We start from the raw sequence: 24,655 nt of genomic DNA on the forward strand, positions 1-24,655 counted from the left end.
AGTGGATAAATGAGTATAAGGATCCCCATGATCCATTCTTGTGATTTGATGTTTATTGATTAAGTTAATAAATGTTGGCTTCATCTTCAATGATCTTGTTGCAGCGCGCATGACTATGCTTGAAAAATACATTTGTCCATATTGTATGGCATAGTCGCTCAATATCTTGGAAGATTAGTAATTGTACCGACTAGTCCTCGGTCATCGATTCCAGTGATTGACCTCAGACATCGCACATCGGTGCCTGATAGTAAAGAGGGAGAGATCGGACGTCGATGGTTTGAACAATTATATCAGGAAAGCCTAAGTCACGAGGGATTCATGCAAGTGGTGTGTATAGCGCATTCAGGCGCGACACGAGTAAACAGTCCTTGGAGGCGCTAGGGCCCATTAGGGTTAGGGTTTCCGAAGGAAGCTGCATGCATGGCACATGAATACTTAGGGCACCCACAGAACAGATGGCCCCAGAGACTTGGTGCACAAGTTGGTACCCAGGTGACCATTTTGTTAGTCGTAGCACTCCAGTTAAAGGAAGTTCCATGTGCCAGATACGCTAAGATTATGTAATAGCGGCGCAGAGACATTCTCCAAGGAACCCTAGACATGGGTAAGGGAATGAAGGTAAACCCTAGTTTCAACCTATATAAAGGGTGCTAAGAACCCTAGCAAGGTACACAGTTTCTAAGACTGAAACTACTTTATACACTTAGTGTTTCTTTGCCCTTATACTGACTTAAGCGTCGGAGTGCAAATGACCGTCGAGGCGCCCTTTGTCTCTGTAGGTGAGAGATTCTTCAACAAAGGAAGTTCGATTCTCAGGCGGAGATAGGAGGGCCAAAGGCTGCCGTTCGAGTCAACCGGCGAAGCTAGTCAACCGGTGAGAACAATAATCCTTCCTCCTTCATTGTTTTTGTTTTCAGCCATATCTTCAATTTGGAATTTGTGAGATTGAGAGTTAGGTGAGGTAAGATTTGATCCTTTTTATTAATATCTTTGGTTTTGTTTGATCTTTATTATTACAAATCATAACAATTTCTCCATCCATATCTTGCTCAAACAAAAGATTTTTTTGAAGAGGACTTACCTCTTGTTAGCATGCAAGTGTAATCAAAGGGATTCCCTTTTCAAACCAAAAATAAAAAATTAAAGAAAAAATATAAAAATGTTAGTTGGTTAGAAAAATAGGTTAGTCTTATCTAAGTAAATAAAATAAAATCTAGATCTATAGTTAGATGTTAGCTATTAACAAAATTTACAATACATATTTCTTCAAAATAAAAGATAAAAATTAATTTCCTCACAATGACCCCATAAAACTTGGTGGTGAGTTTATAAAAATATATTTCTTGTTCAGTCAAATCCGACTCTTTTTACTCGGCAAGCGGACCGAGTCAACTGTAGTACAATTGATGGTTGTCATATCCACAACGAATTAATGATATCATGGTAAGATTATCTATTATCATATAGTGGTTTTGTATTTTGAAGGGTTTTTCACGTGAATAATAATATTAATAGCAACAATAATAATAACAATACTAGATATTTAGATCAAGAGGTGAAATGATAGACAATCATTGAGAGATGAAGTGTTAAACAATCACTGAGAGGTGAAGTGTAGACAATCAGTGAATTATATAGATATCAATATAGAATAAATGTTGGAATTGTAATAACCTTGTGAATCTCCTTTGTTATTATTATTATTTATAAATGCAATGTTCTTATCCAAAATTCCGGTTCCTATTTTTGCCAAACAAAGTCAATTTCTCACGCAAGGTTATCTAGAGCAGTAAGCCACTATTATGATCTTACCTCTGCATTAAGATGGAACAGTTCACCATAGACTCATCTTTGCGCTCTGTCACCATTGAGTCCTATGACTGAATGAATAGGGTTCAAAAACATGAAATCACCTTCTGGTATCATTAATGCCCTATGGACAATCAACAAGTGTTCCTCACTATTGAGCATTAAGCACACTACCATACCCAAGGAATTTGAATACAATAGAGAAACATGCACCTATAAACAATAATAACTCAAGAAATATCACAATGTCATCCAATCCCAACAAAATATATTTAGCAACTCATTACAAGATCTTATAGTACAAAGCATGATGAGAAGATAAATTACAATGATCAAGGATCCTTTGATGTTATGGCCACCTTGGCTTCAGGGCCTTCTTCTTTAGAGACTTGTCTTTTATTCTTTTGAAGCTTTGGTCTTCTTGACATTACCCTAAGGCCCTTATTTATAGTTTCTAGAAGTTGGATTCAAGGATTTTCAAGGAGATTGGTGATCTGCTAAGCGCAGGTCAATCTGCTTAGCGGATTGGCTTTCTTAATCCAAAAGCAATTTTTAAGGGCTTCAATCTTCAATTCTTAGGCTACTTTAGAATCCAGAGTCAAGGATTTGTTAGAGATTCGCTCCAAATCCTCTCCATCCTTGAGGTTTCTTAAACATGAAGCAAGGTTGGCTTGGCTTAGGATTCAAGCGAAATCTCCTTCTTCCCAAACTTGAGCCCCTTCTGAGTGAAATTGGGGTTTCTTCATGGTTAAGTAAGCTAATCTGCTTAGCCCTAGTGGTTCTCGTTCAACCTTTTGTGTTAGAATGTATGGCTTTAAACTAGAGGGGGGTGACTGGTTTAAAGGGGGTTTTCGCAAACTTTTTAAGATAAAATGAAATTATTTGCAAGAAACCAGATTTAAAAATTCAGTTTGCCAAGAACAAAGCTCAAAACAGAAAAGCAATAAAAAAAAATCGGTTGTTTATACCAGTAATATAACAACAACTGAAATTAAAGAGTTTAAGGAAGAGAGAATTGCACAAACAGTTTATACTGGTTCCCTCTTAACCCAAGAGCTACATCCAGTTTCCTAGAAACCACTGGGGAATCCACTAGGTAATCAAATCCAGATTACATACACACACCACCAAAAAAGTGACCTTGATCCCCTCAAGGCACACACTTCCTTTGGCTCAGCACATACACCACCAAGAATGTTGATCTTGACAACCTCAAGAGCACACAACCCTTCTTGGCTTTACAACACCATAATGTACACAAATCACAAAATGAATTACACTGTTACAAAATCAACTGAAATCAATACAGAGTAATGTTATTCCACTTCTCTCTTGAATAACCAAAGCTCAAGGTGAAACTCAAAATGCTTCAAAACTCTTTGAAAAACTCAAATTTGTTTTTCTTTCTTGTTGTTTGTTATAAAATATTAACAAACTATTTATAGTATTCAAATCTTGGTCAAAGAATTTAAAGCAGGAGCGTATTCAGTTATGAAATCAATTAAAGCTCTTTTAACAAACAAAACTGTTTTCTGTTAGGATTCCAAACAAACAATCGGTTGAAATAGCGAATCAATCGGTTGTTTGGGTTTGACAACAAGTCAACCATCCAAAACAGTTTTCAAACTTTTTCAAAAACACCTAAGTATAAAACATTCAGTTGTTTCGACAAAACAACAGGTTGTTTTTCACTTAGTTTGAAAAACACTTTAATCTTAAAAGATTTGAAAACACTTAAGCTTTAGATTCAACAAAGAGTGGATTACAAAATATAATCTACCCAGATCCTATTCTAAAGCACCTCAACAACAACAAGCACATTCAGCCTTCCATCAAACACAAAGGATTTGGATTCTTCAAAGCTTGAACACACTTGATTCAACATTTTGGTCTCTGGAATCTTGGGATTATATTGGCCTCAATTCTCATAACGTGTGTAGACGCACTCAACATTTTGAGTATTTTCAATCTCCTGAGCCATTTTTCATGCGCTGGGCGGATTCGCTCTGATACTTCATCCTTGTTTGCTTGCTTTTCTGCACTTTTCTACAAAATTTTCTGAAAACTCCTTCTTTTCCTCTTTGTTTTCATGTACAACTTAAGTTGGAGGTTTCTTAGCATGTTTCTCACTAGTTTTTCTACATATTCTAAATACATGTCTTTTGAACTATAAAAATTACTACAATTTAGAACTTATAAGAGTAGTATACTTGTGTACCTAGTAAGTTGTAAAATACTTGTGTTAGTAAAGACTTTTAAGTTGATTTCTTGAAAGGATTGGACGTAGCCCAGTATAAATCTGTGTACTTCTCTCTCTCTCTCTCTCTCTCTCTCTCTGATGAGAATCAAAAAGATGTTATCAATAGAAGAAATGGACAAAGGCCAAAGCATTTAAAGTTCTTCTTATTAGTCTTTGCAAAAGATGAGGCCCAAGCCCAAAGCCCAAGAAGGCCCAAGCCCAAGAAGCCCAAGTCCAAACCATGAGGGGCAAGGCCAAGCATTAAATAAAAGAGCATCATTTGAATGACTCTTGTAGGAGGTGTGGATATTAAATAAATAGGTGCGAATGTATTAGAGAGAGTCACATTGTCCATGTGACTTAGTAGGGGGGTGTAGGTGTAGTTTTTAGGAGGTGTCATAGTAGAAAAAGGTCACACCTCCCATGTGACTTGTTTTTGGTGGGAATTTCAAATGAGTTCATTTGAATTTTCCCACCTATTTTTCAGCACCTCTTAGGCTATAAATAAGGTGCTTGCCTTTGTAAAATTCAGATTGGAATTTTATAGTAGAGAGACTATACTCAAATTGGGAGAGAAATTGTGAGTCTTGAGTCTTCTTCTTCCTTTGCCTTATCTTGTGAGCTATGGTGAGCTTCAAGTGGCGGCACTCCATCACTTATCTTGGTTCAAGGTTCCAAGTGGCGTGAATGGCTTCTTCCAATTCTCAAAATCCAGCAAGCATCTTCCTATAAGTGTTCTTCTTCCTTTTCTTCAATTTTCCATTCGATAGTTTTTGATTCCTAGAGTTTTACTTCATTTTCTACCGTTTAATTTTGTGTTTCCAGCATTGTTTCCTTGATTCTGTTTGGTGCAGTAGCTTAGCTTTTCAATTCTGTCCAGCTTGCAATTCTTGTTCTTTATTTCTTGTGTTTTGATTCCATTTGACAATATATGGACTTCCATATGAGTCTTGGTTGGTGCTAAGTCTTGGTGAGTTCTTGAATTAGAACATTGATCCAATTCTAAAGTAAGGTGCCATTTGTGACCAGCTCAAGTTGCTCCTAAGAATGTCAAAGAATCATCTATATCTTGCTATTGGATTCACATCATGTGGTATCTAGAGTCTAGGCTTGTTTCTTGCTTAAACTTTGAGTTGTATTGCACTTTACATTTCAAGAGCTCTTAAATTCAAGTTGTTTACCAATCTGTGTTAGGATTTATTTTGAGTTTTCTTGCTGTTTTCTTTTGTTACACCATGTGTTTGTGAAAAGGATTCTAGCACTCATTGTTCATATGAGTATGGCTGCTCTTTTGGAATGGCATTCTCCTTTCTAGAGCTGACCTTAAGCTTCCTTTCACTTGTTGTTATATCTTGTTATATGTCTTTTAATTTTGTAATCATGTCAAGTTTTGTCTTGGTCATGTTATTCCATAATTGTCATTACTTCTAGTAGTACTTTTATTGCTTTGATTGTTTCTTGCTTTGGTTTACTTTCTGTTTTTTGAGTTTATTGCTTGATCCTTTGTGCATTTTCATTTTTTAGATTTGAGTTCATGCTTGTATCTTCATTCTATACAAGTTCCTTTACACAAATTCCATTATGTCTTTGCTAGGTCATCTTACTGTTTTTCTTTCCTGAATAGGATACTCTGTTTTCTTACAAACGTGCTACTGTTTTCAATTTACTGCAATTAATTGGCTCACTGGAAATTTGTGAAAATTTGGATTTACATACTTCAAAGTGTTACAAAAGCATAGAAAAAAGAATCACTCAAAAATTCCAAGTACAAAAAAAATGATAAATAAAATACGAAAAGTGTACAATACTGCCGAAAAGAATACGGTAATTGGGCAGCAATTTTGAAATTTTTTTATTTCTCTCAATTGGCTTACTTTTTTTACCTCATTCCAGTGCCATTTTTGAGTTAAGACATTGAAGTTTCTGTGGTTAATTTTTCACATTCCAGTTCGCTTTCAATCAGTACAGTTAAATCTGTAAACATAGCACAGTTTGCTTTTAAAAAAAAAAAAAAAATTCCAATAGCTGTTTTCTGTTTTCTTTAATATACTCTAGCACTTTTCTTTAGGACTCTTTTTGTGTGCCTTCTTTCTTCATTGAGTTCCTTATTTTCTTGATTGTCTTTCATTCATATTCTTTCTAGTTTGTCCAACATTGCTCTCTGTTTTTGGTTTAGCTTTTATTGTTTACACCTTTTCTTGCTTGTCTTTTTGTTCTTCTTAAAGTTGTGTGGAGACTTGTTCTTAAGTAAGTTGGTTTGCTGTGACATATTTCACTTGAAGCTACTCCATTCCACAAGCAAGGCTTGGTTGAGAACAGAATATTTTCTTGGAGTGGTTTGAGTGCTTTCTTGGGCATTTTCCAGCAACCTATATCTCACTGTTTTTAATTGTCTAACAAGTTTCTTTCACTGTTTTGTTTTCTATTTTTGTGTATTTTCTACTCATGGCTCATTTCTCTAGTGGAGAGTCCTCCAAACCGTGCTCCCCACAAAAGGCAGCCCTTTATGAAGACTTAAAGAATGCCAAGCAATCCAATGCTCACTATCTTGGGGTGATAAGAAAGATGGAAGCACGGCTCCAAAGTTTGGAGTTAAACCGAGAAGAAATGCATCAAAACCGTGAGAGAAGAACTCCTCCTCCTAGTCGGCATTCTTCAAGGCACTCCCATGGTTATTATGAAGATAATCCAAGGCCAAGACATCATCACCATGAAGAGAGGCGCCAACATGTGGCTGGCCCTTGTTCTCCTAATGTAAAACTTCCTAGTTTTAGTGGTGAAAGTGATCCCAATGTATACTTAGGATGGGAGGCTAAGGTGGACCAAATTTTTGAGGTAAATGGGGTTAGGGATGAGCATAGGGTTAAGTTAGCTTCTTTAGAATTTTTGGACTATGCCATGCAATGGTGGCATCAATACCTCATGGACATTGACCGAAACAAGAGGTCGCCCGTGGTCTCTTGGAACGATTTGAAAGCATGTTTACGCGCTAGATTCGTACCCCCACACTTTAGGAAAGACCTTATGTTGAAACTCCAACGGTTTCATCAAGGCACGCTAAGTGTGGATGATTACTTTAAACAACTAGACACGCTTTTAATTCGAGTTAATATGGATGAGAGTGAGGAAGCTAAGATAGCTAGGTTTGTGAGTGGCCTTCGAAGGGACATTCAAGACGTGGTAGAGTTACAAGAATATTCTTCTTTGGAAAATGTGGTGCACCTTGCTAGTAAAATTGAAAATCAACTTGCAAGAAAAAATGCTTTAAAAAATTCTTCTAAGGATAACTACTACCACTCTTCTTGGAAAAACAAAAATAACTCTTTTTCAAATATCCCTTCTAAGGACTCTACTTTCAAACCTAGAGAGTCTAAGCCTTCCACTTCCAATTCTAGGCCTAAATCACCACAAAAGTCGTCTAGTAAGAAGTGTTTTAAATGCTTAAGCTATGGACATATTGCTTCTAATTGCCCTTCTAAACGAGCTATGTATATGCATGATGGGGTAGATAGTAGTGAGCATGGGTCCGAATCTTCTAGACATTCCTCACCTTCTAGATCCCCTAGTGAGAGTGAAAGTGAAAGCCCACATGAGGGTGACCTATTAGTAATAAGACGCATGCTTGGACAAGTGTTAAAACCTTTTGATGAAACTCAAAGAGAAAATATTTTTCATTCAAGGTGTCTTATTAATGATAGAGTTTGCTCTTTGATTGTGGATGGGGGGAGTTGTGCAAATGTGGCAAGCACAAGAGTGGTAGACAAACTTGGATTACCTACCATCTCTCATGCCAAGCCCTACAAGTTACAATGGTTGAGTGAGGTGGGTTAGATTGTGGTGAACAAACAAGTCCTCATTACATTTTCTATTGGTAAATATAAAGATGAGGTCTTGTGTGATGTTGTCCCAATGGAAGCCACACATATTCTTTTAGGTAGGCCATGGCAATTTGATAGAAAAGTTTTTCATGATGGCTTTACCAACAAAATGTCTTTTAACTTCCATGGGCACAAAGTCATTCTTAAGTCTCTCTCTCCAAAGGAAGTTCATGAGGATCAAGTTAAAATGAGAGAAAAGAGAGAGAAAGAAAATGATATAAAAAATTCCAAGAGAAGCCTTCTCATGTCCACACAACAAGTCAAAAAGGTAATAGTTACTCACAAGCCTATTTTTTTAGCTATTCCTAGTACTATTGAATGTGAGTCGGCTAAGGATAGTCCCACATGTTTGGACAATTTGGTAAAAGAATATGAAGATATGTTTCAAGATCCTCCTAAAGGCTTACCACCTCTAAGAGGGATTGAACGCCAAATAGACTTCATGCCCGGGGTTTCTTTACCAAATAGCCTTGCATATAGGACTAATCCCAAAGAAACTAAAAGAGAAAATGAAAAAACAAATGAAGTACATGATAAACCGAGTCATAATACCTTCTCAACTAATTCAATTTTATTGACTCGTGCTACGCCTACAAGGTATCCTTCTTCTTTGTCTTGTTCATTACCCAAGGTTCCTACTTATACACCATATTGGATGAAGAATGTTAAGGATGATTTTTTCATACCTTCTAGTTTTCCAAATAATATCATTTCTAAACAATCTTTTCCAACATGGGCTACGTATAGGACATCTTTTTCTGAACTCCCAACATTTCAACGTACTAAGTCATGTTTGCCTTTTTCTTCTTGTATTCTCTTATCTAATTGCAAACTGACTTTGTTTTATGCAGGAGTACTGAATTCGTGGACGAATTCTCTCTAACTTGGGGAGTATGATGAGAATCAAAAAGATGTTATCAATAGAAGAAATGGACAAAGGCCAAAGCATTTAAAGTTCTTCTTATTAGTCTTTGCAAAAGATGAGGCCCAAGCCCAAAGCCCAAGAAGGCCCAAGCCCAAGAAGCCCAAGTCCAAACCATGAGGGGCAAGGCCAAGCATTAAATAAAAGAGCATCATTTGAATGACTCTTGTAGGAGGTGTGGATATTAAATAAATAGGTGTGAATGTATTAGAGAGAGTCACATTGTCCATGTGACTTAGTAGGGGGGTGTAGGTGTAGTTTTTAGGAGGTGTCATAGTAGAAAAAGGTCACACCTCCCATGTGACTTGTTTTTGGTGGGAATTTCAAATGAGTTCATTTGAATTTTCCCACCTATTTTTCAGCACCTCTTAGGCTATAAATAAGGTGCTTGCCTTTGTAAAATTCAGATTGGAATTTTATAGTAGAGAGACTATACTCAAATTGGGAGAGAAATTGTGAGTCTTGAGTCTTCTTCTTCCTTTGCCTTATCTTGTGAGCTATGGTGAACTTCAAGTGGCGGCACTCCATCACTTATCTTGGTTCAAGGTTCCAAGTGGCGTGAATGGCTTCTTCCAATTCTCAAAATCCAGCAAGCATCTTCCTATAAGTGTTCTTCTTCCTTTTCTTCAATTTTCCATTCGATAGTTTTTGATTCCTAGAGTTTTACTTCATTTTCTACCGTTTAATTTTGTGTTTCCAGCATTGTTTCCTTGATTCTGTTTGGTGCAGTAGCTTAGCTTTTCAATTCTGTCCAGCTTGCAATTCTTCTTCTTTATTTCTTGTGTTTTGATTCCATTTGACAATATATGGACTTCCATATGAGTCTTGGTTGGTGCTAAGTCTTGGTGAGTTCTTGAATTAGAACATTGATCCAATTCTAAAGTAAGGTGCCATTTGTGACCAGCTCAAGTTGCTCCTAAGAATGTCAAAGAATCATCTATATCTTGCTATTGGATTCACATCACTCTCTCTCTCTATTTCATCTTTAAGATATTGTATTTTCTTTTATAACTATTTCAGGTACTTGAATTGAGTGCAGGCTCTACTCAACCCCTCTTCTAGAGCCAATTGTACCTATTACTCAAGTTCCCAGAATTTCAGTAATAGAATACATTATTGCTAATCTCGCTAGACCTAGTTGAGATCACATCCTATGACTGACACATACATCGTCTAATAGGAGACCTATGATCAACAAACGAATCGTCTGAAGGGTGACATTTGTTGAAGATTGGAGGCTTTGATGTATCAAATCCTCTTTGAAGCCTGAAGTTGTATTGTGTTTTAGGTTTAGGTTTTCGTTTGGGGTTTAGAATCTTTGTAAGACCAGTCTTGATTATCAAACAAAGCTTATTCCAATCTGTTTTAAAGATTTAAGTGTTTTTCTATGCAAACGGAAAAAACAACCGATTAAAGTTTCGAGATAATCGATTGTTTGTCACTTAGTTGGCAAAGGTGTTTTGAAACTGTTTTTTTGAATAAGTTATATAACTATCAAAACCATTCAACCGATTAAATCGTAGTTTTAACCGATTAAATGTGTGTTTTCATAACAGTTTTTTTAAAACCTGTGTTAACTAATTTGGTTGTTCAAATCTGCCTTCAACGGTAGCTTCTCATGCAATATAAAATTAGTCTTCTTTCAAACGTGAAAAGATTGGTGAAACAAAAAAGTTTGATACTCTAATTTGAGATTGATTTGAGAGATTATCAATTGTTTGTGAAAAGGTTTTTTATCAAGTGTTAGCAAGATTGCTTTTGAGCTTTGCTGTGATTCAAAACTTATCAATAGGGTTTCTGGTGTATTGTGATTCCAGGTGTTTTCTATCCCTATTTAGGTTCTTGTAATTGTTCATATTACTCTCTGAAAAATTGTTGTAAAATCTTGTAAAGTCAGTGTGATTCTGGCTTAAGGTGTTGGTTGTGTGCAAAAAGGGTGAGTAGGCTTTGTGGGATTCAAAGTCACCTCTTTGTGTGGTGTCTGTATTATCTGTGATTGGTTGCATAGTGAAATACTCAATGGTTTGACTGAGGATTGGATGTAGCTCTTGGATAGAGTGAACCAGTATAAACCTTGTGTGCAATTCTCTCTATCTCTTCTCTCTATATCTGTTTGATATTTTTCGTTGTCATAAACAACCGGTTAAATCATAATTTTAACCGATTATAATTCTGATATATGTTTTTGTTTGGAAATTTGATTGGCTTTCTGAATTTCTTTTTTGAATTGATTGTTAAAGTTTCATTCTAAGCCAAGTAATTGTGAAAATCTTTTGTAAACAATTCACCCCCTCTTGTTATAACCATCGATCCTAACAACATTCTATTACATAACTCTTACCTTAGTTCTCAACAATCTTAAAATATCCTTTTGACACATACTAAGCCAATCATGAATATCACCTAAAGTCCATAACATTACATTACTCTTTCCATTTTTCATAACAGACTTCAACATTTTTTAATTAAGCTAATAATGAAGACTAAAAATATCGATAAAAGCTTGTCCTCATCTTCTTCCTCACTGAAACAAAACGCAATGTAGAAACCCCAAACCCTCTTAAACCAACTTCTCAAAAACCTAAACCCTTTTCTCTCCACCTGTCCAAAAACCCACCTACAATGCCATAATCGCCACTGCATGAAGGAGAATGCGAGATTTGAACACGAATTTCCATCATCAATGAATCGCGTGCAGTGATTATAATACTCTAAGTCGCCTTACCGGTGGTTTGTGGTCGTGGAAGATTCAAGAAATTGACCTTTTTTTAGGGTTTTGTCATTTTGTCTTGCAACAATTTATTAATTCAATTGTAGTTATGAAAGAGAGCGGCTAGTCTGGCATGAAATTTGGGATTGTTTTGATTTTAAGTTGCCAATTGAGGAAAGATGATATGAAATTTCCAGTTATATCTCGCATTCTCCTTCTTGCAATGGCAAGTCTGGCATTGCAGTGGGTTCCTAGATGTTCTTACAACTAGGACCAAGAACACTAGAATAAGGCTGATAAGATTAACTCCTTTACAAATCTTCCGAACTTGGGCTGGACTCTCTCGGTTTCTTCTTGGGCTGGATACTCTGGGCTTCTCCTCACGTTGGGTGCTCTCGGCTTCTCCTCAAGGTAGGTGCTCTCGGCTTCTCTTTCGGGTAGGTGCTCTTGTCTTCTCTTTCGGCTAAGTGCTCTCGGCTTCTCCTTCACACAAATGGGGGGTGTACTTGCAAGAAGCTCCGATGCCAAAGTCAGAAATAGTTTAATGTTCATCAGACAAAATCACTCTTGCTTACCTCTTATGTTGACCTTCTATTTATACAGTTTCCTTAATGGGTTTTTCACTTTACCTTTGGACTTTCTTTCTACACCATTTTATTATTTACGGACCCCCTAACGCTTTGGGCCTCGCTATATATATATATATATATGCTTTAGTTTTATTTTATATATTTATTGTTATAACCGAGAGGTTATTTCGGTATTAGCTTTCGGCCTAACCTCTCGGTTTTGACCTATCAGTACACTGGCTCCCTAAGCATAAAGAATTTGGCTTTTTTTAAAAAAAAATAATAATAAATTTTTTTATGTCTGATATAATGTGAGAATTTCAAGATATGATTTGATCTGATTTAAATGCCTCGTTAACCGTGTTTTGCCTGCTCAGACTGAATGATTTGACATAGGTATTATTTGAATCCTTAGATGATTAATTTTTTGAACGGTTTGGAAGAGCTTTTGACTTTTCAGTATCTAGGGTTTGTTTTGTTTATAAATAGGTACCCCATTCAAAAAATTTATCATTTTATACGGGTTTTATTGCTTGTGGAGAGCTACGACGTTTGAAGCTTTCTTCTTCCTTTAAAGGTAACAATGTCTATCTCGAAATCATATTCTAGTTCCGATGGTCTGAGTGGTTTTTCAAGCACGGGTGGTGAATCCACCGGTCGAGTGGTACGAGGAGAACAAGATCTTGAGTCAAAATCTTCTTCTGCTACTCTTTCTTGTATGAAAGATTCAAATGAAGCTGCTACTGTGACTGTTGTCGAAAGAGTCAAAGTGATTTCTCCAAGGAAGAAACTTCGTCCAGGTTACAATTGGGTTAATTCTAAGGTCCGAGACTTCTTCTCTCGGTATCGCTCTGCTAATGAGCTTCATGATTTTGTTTCTAATTCTCAGATTTATTATTCTGATGTTGAGAATGATATAATTTCTTTTCGACGTGTGGGTGATGTTGATAATGTCTGTCCTGGCCGAGAGGGTGATAATAATTAATTCTTTTTAGTTTTATGCTTGTTTCTTTAGGGACCTCCATATTCGGTTGCCCTTGAATGATTTTCAAATGGGCGTTCTTAATATTCTTAATATTGAAAGATTCAAATGAAGCTGCTACTGTGACTGTTGCCGAAAGAGTCAAAGTGATTTCTCCAAGGAAGAAACTTCGTCCAGGTTACAATTGGGTTAATTCTAAGGTCCGAGACTTCTTCTCTCGGTATCGCTCTGCTAATGAGCTTCATGATTTTGTTTCTAATTCTCATATTTATTATTCTGATGTTGAGAATGATATAATTTCTTTTCAGCATGTGGGTGATGTTGATAATGTCTGTCATGGCCGAGAGGGTGATAGTAATTAATTTTATTTATTTTTATGCTTGTTTCTTTAGGGACCTCCATATTCGGTTGCCATTGAATGATTTTCAAATGGGCATTCTTAATATTCTTAATATTGCTCCTACTCAGCTTCATCCTAATGGTTGGGCATCGATGCAAGCTTTTAGACTTTTGTGTAAATTATTGTCACTTTCTCCCAGCCCTAAATCTTTTTTGTATTATTATAGCTCTCGGTCAGGTAAGCGACCAAGTTGGTTGTCTCTGATTAGTAAGCCTGATATTTATTTTCTTAAGCCCTTTACGTCAACGTATAAGGATTTTAAAGGGAGTTTTTTCAAGATCTTAATAGAGCCTAAAGGAAGAGAATATTTTTTTCATGGAGACATTCCGAAATTTCCTTTGTATTAGACGCAAGATCCATTAAAGTTCAATTCGTGGTCTTGCCACTCAATGAATTCTGTTGATCGTCATGTTATTGAAGTTTTTGGTCACCTCTCGTATCGAATTCCCACTCGCGCTTTACTACAATTGTATACTTCAAAAAGTCCACAAGAGGATCTCATCGGTATGTGATTGTTTCGCTTTTTTCTCGTTTTATAGCATGAGATTTTTAACTTTGCTAAATTTTTCATTGATTTTCAGCATTAATGGCAGCCACAAATCCGAAAGGTTGTTCATACTTTACAAAACTTCTTAACAGAGCTGGTGATGTTACTCCTCGGCGTAAAAATGTGGTCAACCCAGTAGTGGAGGTAGAAACTGTGGAACCTCTTTCTCGTATTGAAGCCGCTGAAGCCGTGAAGGATGATCACGATGCTGGACCTTCAAAAAAGTCCAAGAAACGTGCTAGAAGTAGCAAAAAGTCACATTCCTTTTCTCGACGCCACCGTCATTGTGAAGGTGGTTTAATGGAGCCTCTTCCTGAATCCACCGTCTGTGTAATCTGTGCACATTCTCCATTTTCCATTTGGTTTCTTAACAAGTACCACATTAGATAACCATGTAGTATATTGAGCTTCTCGGATGAAACCAACTTGCATCAATTTCTCAGTTTCCTCAATTGCTGCCTTCCGTCTTTCTTCTCCCAGTTTTCTTCGTTTTTGAGATATCGGTCTTGCTTCTCGGCAAACAGATAACTTGTGACAAATTACCTCTGGATCAATTCCAGTAATATCATATGGTCTCCAAGCAAATAAGTCTTTGTTGTTACGTAACACTGTAATAAGTTTGCTCAATAATTCTTCAGGCATACTTCCACCTATGTAAGTACATTGTCTCTCGTCCTGGCCTAATACCACAGCTGTTGTTTCTTCTTTCGGTTCCAACCTCTCATCATTCAATCTGGGGTCTAAATCCACCATTGCCACCATTTTTTCAGTATCTTTATTTGCTTTCAAATTCATCTTCAAACCTGCTGCATAACACTCTCGAGCATCTTTTTGATTGACATAAATTGTTGTTATCTCCTCCTTCTCTGTTGGGAATTTCATGTCTAAATGCGGTGTTGAGACTATTGCTCCCAACTTATTCAAAGAAGATCGTCCCAACAATACATTGTATGATGTGGAAGCATCCACCACTAAGTACCTGATTTTGATCTTTTTAGTCTTACTGCCTAATGTTGTCATTAAATCTACATATCCTTTTGTGCTAACTCTTTCACCCGAGAAGCCAATGATTTGTTCTCGGAAGGGTACAATATCTTCTTCTCTCAAGTGCAACCTTTTGAAAGTATCCCAAAACAAAATATCAACTGAACTCCCTTGGTCAACCAAGGTTTTCATGACGGCATACTCGGCTATTTCTACTGTTATCACCATAGGGTCATCATGATCAGGATCAATTTCTTGAAAATCTTCATCTGTAAAAAGCATTGGTGGCAAAGTTCTTCTTTTAAAAATATGATTAATGGTTCTAATACTTCTCCAGTACTGTTTTCTTGCTGACGAAGATTCCTTTCCAGAAAACCCACTTGAAATTGTGTTTATAAACCCTCTGACTGGCCTTCCCAAACTTCGCTCCCTACTTCGCCTTACTGACTGTGTGTTTTGATAAACCTCGTCACCTCTTCCTTCCGACCTTCTACCCCTTCTATCATCTCTCTTTTCTACTCTTCTATTTTCCCTTCTTTCAACTCTTTCCGCCCTTCTTTCTCCGATCTCACCCCCTCTCAAACCTCTCTCCGGACTTACCCTCATTCTTGTATTCCCTCCTCGAACGAAACATTTCAACTGCCCTGCTTGTATTAATTCTTCTATTTTATCTTTCAACCCAATACACTCTTCTGTATGATGACCATGATTTTTATGATACTCACAACGCTTAGTGTGATCTGCTCTTTCCGGTGTTCTTGCTTTTCTTGGTGGTGGTATTATTTCTGCAGCCATAGCTTCCTGTAGAACTCTTGTTCTGTTTGTATTTAAGGGTGTGTATTGTTGGAACTTTCGACTTCTAAACTCTTCTCTGGCTCTTCTAGCCATAGGTCCACTTTCTCTTTCTATCACTCTCTTTTCACCACCATCAATCCTTACCTGATTTCGAAACTCTCTCAGTTCTTCCATCTGCATAAATTTTGATGCTCGCTGCCTTAACTCATCCAAATTGGTTGCGGGTTTCTTGCAAAGACTGTCAGCAAATGGTCTTGGTTTCAACGCTGTTATCATATGATGCATGGTAACCTCTAGGCTGAGATTTTGAATTCCCAAGGCAACCTTTCCCAAGCGTTCCATGAACATCCTCAATGACTCTCCCTTCTCTTGCCTTATGTTTACCAAGGCAATCGATGTTAGATGATGAGGACGACTGGTTGCGAACTGAGCACCAAACTTTTCCACCAATGTATCGAAACAATCCACATTTAAGGGTGGGAGACGTGTGAACCAACTCAACGCTGCCCCTCTCAACGTCGTAGGGAACACTCTGCACTTAACAGCGTCATTCCATGTATATAAACTGATTTGGGTGGTATATATTGCAATATGTTCATCAGGGTCTGTACTTCTGTCATATTTGTCAATAGTCAAATTTTTCCAATTGTCAGGTAGTGGAGTATCGACTATAACATCATAGAAGGGATGTTTTCTTGAAGATGCCCCTGCAAAAACCTCGGAGTTTTCGAGCAATCTTCTCTTTGTTTGGGAACTTTCATTATGATGAATCCTCTCATTCACTTGTGCTCTCAGCTGAACGGTCTCAAAGGATGAGTTCAAAACTGTTTCTTCTTGTAACTGTCTCCTCATACGTGCGTTTCGGCCCTTAACATACTTAATTCTTCTTCATTACTTTTTTTTAACATCTCAAACTCTTTCTGTAGCTGTACCAACATTGACATTGGCATGCTAACATTATCTGCCTGTTCTCCTCCCTGTTCTTCCCTTTGATTCATCTTGTCTTCAACCTTTTTCTACTACTTCTCGGCCCCACGGTAGGCGCCAAAATGTTCTTACAACTAGGACCAAGAACACTAGAATAAGGCTGATAAGATTAACTCCTTTACAAATCTTCCGAACTTGGGCTGGACTCTCTCGGTTTCTTCTTGGGCTGGATACTCTGGGCTTCTCCTCACATTGGGTGCTCTCAGCTTCTCCTCAAGGTAGGTGCTCTCGGTTTCTCTTTCGGGTAGGTGCTCTCGGCTTCTCTTTCGGCTAAGTGCTCTCGGTTTCTCCTTCACACAGATGGGGGGGTGTACCTGCAAGGCGCTCCGATGCCAAATTCATAAATAGTTTAATGTTCATCAGACAAAAATCACTCTTGCTTACCTCTTATGTTGATCTCCTATTTATACAGTTTCCTTAATGGGCTTTTCACTTTACCTTTGGTCTTTCTTTCTACACCATTTTATTATTTACGCACCCCCTAACGCAGGTTTCTTATGTAAATTTGGGTCTTGCTATATATATATATATGTTTTAGTTTTATTTTATATATTTATTGTTATAACCGAGAGGTTATTTCGGTATTAGCTTTCGGCTTAACCTCTCGATTTTGACCTATCAATACACTAAACAATTGGAAAGAAGAGGATTTAGGTTTTTGAGAAGTTTAGTTATGAGGGTTTGGAGTTTGTGCCACATCTTCACCACTTAATGCCATAAAAATCAACTTAACAAAAAAAATCAAATTGAATCACTTTAAATAACTTTTTATTTAGGACTATTTTTTATTTTTTTAAATATGACGACTAAATTGATTAAAGTTCTCAAATAGTAAAACAAAAGAAGTAATTATACCTATAATATAATAAAATAAAAAAATTTGTAGATTTATGTACTCTTTGTACATCATGTACAATCAAATAGAATATTGAAGAATGAAATATTTAAAAGGCCTCAATTATATTTTCATAAATAGATATCAACCATTTAAAATTTCTAACTCATATTAAATTGTAAAGGGATGATATTTTGACACCTACAATAAAATATTAATATTTATAATAAAAAAGAAAAAAAATGTATTTAAATGAAATAACTAATATCATATTTAGTACAATTAAATTATCCGTATTTCTCATCTTTTTCTTTACTCACATAATAAAATAGAAAATTCATTCCAGTTTTCATTCATATATGATAGCTGGTCTATGTTGTCTTCTTTCTTCGTGGGTTTAGAAAAAAGCCGAGATTGCAGAAAATGCAAGCATTTTCTCCTGATGTGTATGGAGGAGTTGTTAGAGCGCAATCTCATTCTAACTTTGTACCAGTAATCGTTCCCCTCAAACCCAACCACTTCTCATTGACGAAATCCAAATCAAGTTCTAGAATCACACTCAGATGCAATTCTCAACCTCAACCATTTCCAAACCTCTGCACATCGAAATCGCCAACAATCTGCACTTCCAATGTCGCCCCAGTTCACTGCGGCATTTCGTCGAACAGGTACGGTGCAAATGAAGGTAAAAGTGTTGGGGAGTGGCTTGTGGTGGCCAGTGAGGTCCTTTCAACGGGATTTCCGTTGTGGGTTTCAATTGCTTCTGTTTTGGGGCTGATGAAACCCGATTACTTCAATTGGGTCACTCCCAAATTGAGCATCGCGGGGCTCAACATCATCATGCTGGGAATGGGTATGACTCTCACTCTTGATGATCTCCGTGGGGTTCTAGCCATACCTAAGCACGTCCTCTCTGGTTTTGTGATTCAGTATTCGGTTAGTATCCTTACACTGTCGTGGTTATTTGAATTTTGTTTGGTTTGTTCTATGAGCAAGTAGTATAATTAAAAGAGTGTTTAATCTATCAACCAACAAGAAAATTGATATGTGTGATTTATTAAGACGAAAGCTTGTTTGGGTTTAAATTTTTTTAATAAAATCTCATGTTCTATAAAAGAATGAAGTTGAAAAATAAAATCTTACTAAAATGGATTAGTGAGTTCAAATTATTAAATACTTTGTATCAATGATTAAGCAAAAAGAATGAAAATCCAATTAAATTGAAATCCTGTAAAAAAGAAAAGTTAAAATGAAGCTTGTTTTTACAATAATGAAGTCAGAATACTTAGTCTTCACATTTTGTATCCTTAAATGATGGTTTTGTTATCTGAGTGAGATGTCTCTTTGTTTATCAAGATATGCTTTTTATCTGTCATGATGTTATCTTCAATTACTTTATTTGAGAAGAGATATATTTGTTTTAATACTGATACACGTGTAATTAATAAATAATATATTACTTCAATTTACTGTATTTATAATATTTTAATAAATTTTTATGTAAAAGATCTGTATTAAGTTCTTCAAATATCTTGTCACTGCATTTTAAGTATGATTTCAACCACTAATTATAATTATATTATGAGGTCATTAATCTCTCTATTTGGCCACCTATAAAAACTAATGCTTAATATACTTATATGGGTAATGCTATAATGTTTATAACACTGGCAATATATGATTAATTGAATATTATTAGTTTGTAATGTATTTGTTGATTTGTGATGTAATTATGATCATGTATGTTTTTTTTTACTGTTTATAATATAAATGTTATTTTTAAGGGTAACGATGACTCAATTTATTATTAGACTGTGTTTTTTTTTGGTGAAATTATAAATAATTTTTTGAAAGGCGTAAAGAAAACGAAAAATTAGGCTAGACTGAATTGTAAGAGATGGAGGATACAAAGATGTAATTAAATAAAACATTCAAATTTAAAATGTCGAGTAATATTTAAATTATTATGTAATATACTAAAAAATTAGACAGAAATCAAATAAAGGCTGCTAAAAGAGTTGCAATAATTTATTCAACAAAAAGGCTAAGAAAATGATATATAAATTTTTTAAAATATTTGAAGATATAAATATAAAAATGATTAAAAAACATCTTAGGTGATAATAAAAAAATGCTCGAAAATTATATTGAAAATGGATAGCAAACTCATTTAGGAAAAAAGAAAATTATGTGACAACCCTAAAGTATTATACAACTCTTTATGATGTGATGATTTTAGAAAAAATATATATAATAAAAAATAAATTTATAATTAAATAATATAAAAAAAAATTAAAATAATAGTATTATTAATTGTAAAGTGATAGAAAAAATGTTGGATTTCAATATATTAGGGTGAAAAAAAATACATGGTAACCTTTTCACTACAGTTGTACAAGAGGTATGCTTTGTTTGTTTGTGTGAATTGCTGATAACTTTCAGGTGATGCCACTATCTGCATTTCTTATAAGCAAATTCTTAAATCTTCCATCACATTCTGCAGCAGGTTTAATTTTACTTGGGTGCTGTCCAGGAGGTATGAATTTTAATTTTGTGGTTCTTCATTTTGTTAAATAAATACTACAACTACTACATATGCTTCTTATTTTCCTCGTTGAGGATTGTCTAATGCTGTTACATGTTGACATTATAGTTCTGTTTTTTCATTTTTGTGTATTCAGATTGCATTATTGATTAGAGCTCCAACACTTCATATTTTGTCATTTTTCCTCTTTACCTTGTCTACTTTTGCATTGTTAACACAATTCTCTATCCACCCTGTACTTATATTTTACATATAGTATTTGTTTGGTTGTAGGCACCGCCAGCAACATCATAACATATCTTGCACGGTATAGATATTGCTCCTCAGAACTGTTGTTTTGTTATTCCTATTAATGCTTTTATAATGTGCTTGATTTAATAAACAAGGTAATCTAATTAATGATCTTTTTGTTTTGGTAGTGGAAATGTGGCTCTTTCTGTGATAATGACAACTTCAAGCACCCTAACTGCCATGGTTAGTGCCTTAATTTTAGTCTTGTCTTTGGATTTCCCTATTGGATGTCCAATTAATGGCTTTACTTGTACAATGATACACTTACAGCACACTTTTTGATATTTCTTTTAATAAAGTCTCTATTATGATTAAAATTTATCAAAAATAATATTTAAATTCTCCTTTAATAAGTTTTCACACAAATTTTGTAATTTTTAAATAAATTTTATTCAATAGAAAAGGCTATATTGAGAGTCTGATACAATTGTACTATTACCACTTAAATGGTGATCATGTTTGAATTTGGTATGAAATGTTTTGTCCATCAGAGCCTTTGGTTTTCTTGTACTAAATTATAATTAAAGAGAAGTATTTTTTTCAGAGCAATTTTGAAACTGCGGTATACCACATTACAGTTGTGAACTGCTGCCTTTCACTGTGATTTTTGTCCAACTAACATTTTTCTTAAATAAATAAATGAAATGGAGAAGTGGAACTGACAGGATAACTTTTTTTTGGGGTAAATAATTATTTTAGTTTTTTGAATGTGTAAACATGCAATAATTTAGTCTTGTGAAAGAAAAATGACTTAGTCCCCAAATATTCAAATAGTGTTATAATTATATGTTTTTGTTAGTTTTATGAGATTATTTTGTTAGTAAACGGACATGCCTATGATTAGTTTAACACTAAATTATATTTTTCAAAAATCAGTTTAACATTAGGCTTTAAGTTTAATAACTAATTTATCTTTAAGTTATTCAATATAATGTAATTGTCGCACATTTTACATTCAGAAACTAAATCATAATTTTCATTCTTTTATAAACTAAATCATACTTTTCATTCTTTTATAAACTAAATAATCATGATTTTACATGTTAAGTAACCAAAATGTTCATTTACCCTTTACTTTCTCACGTTGAAAACTTAACTATGCAGATCATGACTCCTTTTCTGACAGCCAAACTTGCTGGTAAATATGTAGCAGTGGATGCACCTGCCTTATTGATTTCAACATTGCAAGTAAGCTAGCTTCTCAATTAATGAATGTTGTTTCTGATTCATAATTTGGTTTGATGCTCCTTTCTTATTGACTTATTGTTACTGATTCTCAAAATCTCTCTACAGGTTGTGCTAGTTCCTGTGTTGGCTGGTGCATTTCTGAATCAGTTTTTCCAACCTATTGTTAAATTTATCTCTCCATTGATGCCACCGATTGCTGTAACAACTGTGGCCATCTTATGTGGAAATGCTATTGCCCAGAGTTCTTCAGCAATGGTTGTGTCTGGTGGACAAGTTCTGTTTGCCACCTTCCTTCTTCAAGCTTCTGGCTTTTTATTTGGCTATCTACTTGCAAGATTTCTTGGGCTAGATGTGTCATCATCACGAGCCATATCTGCTCAGGTTGGCACCAAGGTATAGTTAGTGTCCCTTTTAATAAATAACAATTGAAATCAATTTGTGTCACACATGGTTCAATGAAAATCAGTGGCTTTGCATCCCTTACTCCTTCAAAAGTAAGGTTGTCTGAGATTACACCAATCATTTTACCTTTTTAATGGTAAATTTTTTTATAAAGCCACATGGTGTAATTTTTTTAAATAACTATAAGGTTTGTTTAATATATAAAAGTATCACTGTAATATTTTTTAGACAATCAAATAGAGTTAATGTAAAAGTAAAAAGAATAGGAAATTTGTATAATCTCACAAAATCCTCTAAAGATATCAATGTAATATACAATACTCAAATTCATATTAGAGTATTGATATCTGAATATTTTATCACTTCAATATATTTTACTAAAACCTGTAATATTTTATCTCTCTTCTTATTATGCCACATTAATTAGGGTTAATTAAATTTAGTCCTTCTAAAATTTTAATTAACCCAATTGCTTATTATACTTATATTTATCTCTCCAAGTGTCAATGTTCTTAATTTTATCAAAATCAATCTTACTCTACAATTAGTCACCCAGTATTTTATCAGTTCTTTTTCAAAAGACAAAGCATTTTAGTATTATCTTTTAATCAAAATCAAAATTTTATTTTAGTAAGATAAGATTGCAAATGATCAAAGTAATTATATTTAATATTTTTTATCAGTATCTGTTGGAAACTTTCTATAATACATTTGTGATAATTTATCATTTTGTAGAACTGTGTTCTGGCGATTGTTCTGGCTACAAATCACTTTGGAGATCTCCTAACTGCAGTACCAGGTGCTGTTGCAATTGTGAATCAGTCAATTATTGGTAGTATTCTTGCAGGAATTTGGAGACGCTCTGTGCCTGTTTAGATGAAACTCTCAAAATATTTACTTACAAACCTTATGGTGACATTTTCTTCTTATTTGGTTATTTAAGAATTATTAACAACATTAATGACTCTTGTTTCTGTTTTTGGATATGATTTCATTGTACTTTTTTTGTCATCATTTTGATTTTCATTATTTCAAAGAATTTAGTTTTATTATTTGTAAAGGTTATACATTTGTTGCATGTTATAGTTAGACGTGTTAAAATCTGAATCCATACAAAATAATCAAAAAATATTTAAGATTTATTTAACTTTTTTTTCAATATACTTATTTTCTTAACCAAGAGGATTGGTTCGGATTTCGAATTAAAAAATAGGACCAGAATGAAATAGTTTATTATATTTAAATATAATATTATATGTTTAGAGTTAATTCCCAATTAATATAGATGAATGTGTTTCTTAAATATTATTTTATGAAGTGAGTGTTATTTTACTTATAATATATTTATATTTGTAAAAAAATAATAACAAATTTGTATTATATTTCATTTATTTATGATTTTGTGATAATTTTGAAATTATAAACAAAACAATAATAAGAAGAAGAAATTTGAATATGTTTCTTTACTTGACAATTTTTTTATTAAAAATATACTTGTATAGACAAAGTGGACCTAGATAGTAGTGATGCTTGTTGTAACAATTGTCGTAGGTTTGGTTGCTCGGTTGTCTTGCTCCTTAGAATCACTCCTTCAAAATTCAAGACTTCATGAATTCGCTAGTGCTTAGTTGTGGTTGACATGCAAAAACTACTTTGACGATCAAGTACTCTGTGTTCGAAGTTTATATTGAAAACTAATAAAAGCATACCTTATTCCACTATAGAGGGCTTATTTATAGCATTGAGTCATGGGTTATTTCAATGATGAGCTGAATCTAGCACACATCAATGTTAGTTGATTTTTAGGATGGTTATCCTGATTTCTCGGACCATTACCCAAATTTAATGGGATGTGACCCTGATTCTTAGGGAGTCTTCACAACTGCCTTAACTGTTATTTATTATAATTGTGCTTTAAATATGCTTTCGTCCGGTCGGACGTGGCTCGTTTGGAACCCGACCCGTACACTTGCCCTCAGACTCGATGAACGTGTTTTAGAAGAGTTTTGATGTGACTGTTGGGTACCCCGAGGTAAGAAATGATGTTTGACGCAATAAATGTTATGTCAGAGACATGACGTGCGTCTTTTCAACGTGTCGTTCGAGTTTTACACTTTGATCAAATAGATCTAACAGTTGGTAGGCCATGTTTGGTAAGCTAAGAGAACATGAGCTTGAAAGGAATCGGTTGGTTGTCCAAGAAAGTGAGGATAAACACAACAAAGGGATAACCTTGAAAGCAACTAGCCAGAGAAGACATCAAGATTCCAGTGATAGTGAAGAAGAGACAATGAGTTTGCTATAAAAAAGGTTCAACAAATTCTTGAAGAAGAACAACAAAGGCCAATCTTCTAAAAGATACAATTCCAAGAAACTGAATGATTTCAATCCTAATAAATATACCTGTTTTGGTTGTGGTGAGCAGGGACACATAAGGCAGAGTGTCCTAACAATGAGAACAAAGAGAAAACATAATTCAAAGGAGAAAGGAGAGGAAAATCCAAGAAAGCCTACATAGCTTGGAATGACAATGAAGTATCTTCCTCCAGTTCCTTAGAAGATGCAAAAG

General features: G+C 34.9%; 2 protein-coding genes across 2 annotated transcripts; one reads left to right on the forward strand and one right to left on the reverse strand.

The window, feature by feature from the left end:
* Nucleotides 1–14,356: 14,356 nt before the first annotated feature.
* On the reverse strand, nt 14,357–16,690 carry LOC137834036 (uncharacterized). Its single transcript, XM_068642102.1, has one exon. It carries the CDS (start codon nt 16,688–16,690, stop codon nt 14,357–14,359), a length of 2,334 nt encoding a protein of 777 aa, XP_068498203.1.
* A 1,289-nt stretch (nt 16,691–17,979) lies between these two features.
* Nucleotides 17,980–23,138, forward strand: LOC137835219 (probable sodium/metabolite cotransporter BASS1, chloroplastic). The gene is made up of 7 exons (XM_068643618.1): nt 17,980–18,596; nt 20,103–20,196; nt 20,479–20,512; nt 20,625–20,679; nt 21,601–21,684; nt 21,790–22,077; nt 22,822–23,138. Exons 1-7 carry the CDS (start codon nt 18,084–18,086, stop codon nt 22,960–22,962), a joined length of 1,209 nt encoding a protein of 402 aa, XP_068499719.1. The 5' UTR covers nt 17,980–18,083; the 3' UTR covers nt 22,963–23,138.
* Nucleotides 23,139–24,655: the final 1,517 nt, after the last annotated feature.

The sequence above is a fragment of the Phaseolus vulgaris genome, chromosome 5 (assembly GCF_000499845.2).
Source record: "Phaseolus vulgaris cultivar G19833 chromosome 5, P. vulgaris v2.0, whole genome shotgun sequence".
Taxonomy (NCBI): Eukaryota; Viridiplantae; Streptophyta; class Magnoliopsida; order Fabales; family Fabaceae; genus Phaseolus; species Phaseolus vulgaris.

Coding starts and splice junctions, on each gene's coding strand:
- LOC137835219 (XM_068643618.1), top strand. CDS start 18,084: ATGCAAGCATTTTCTCCTGATGTGTATGGAGGAGTTGTTAGAGCGCAA. Junction 20,197..20,478: donor ACTTGGGTGCTGTCCAGGAG/GTATGAATTTTA, acceptor GTTTGGTTGTAG/GCACCGCCAGCAACATCATA. Junction 22,078..22,821: donor CTGCTCAGGTTGGCACCAAG/GTATAGTTAGTG, acceptor ATCATTTTGTAG/AACTGTGTTCTGGCGATTGT.
- LOC137834036 (XM_068642102.1), bottom strand. CDS start 16,690: ATGAGGAGACAGTTACAAGAAGAAACAGTTTTGAACTCATCCTTTGAG.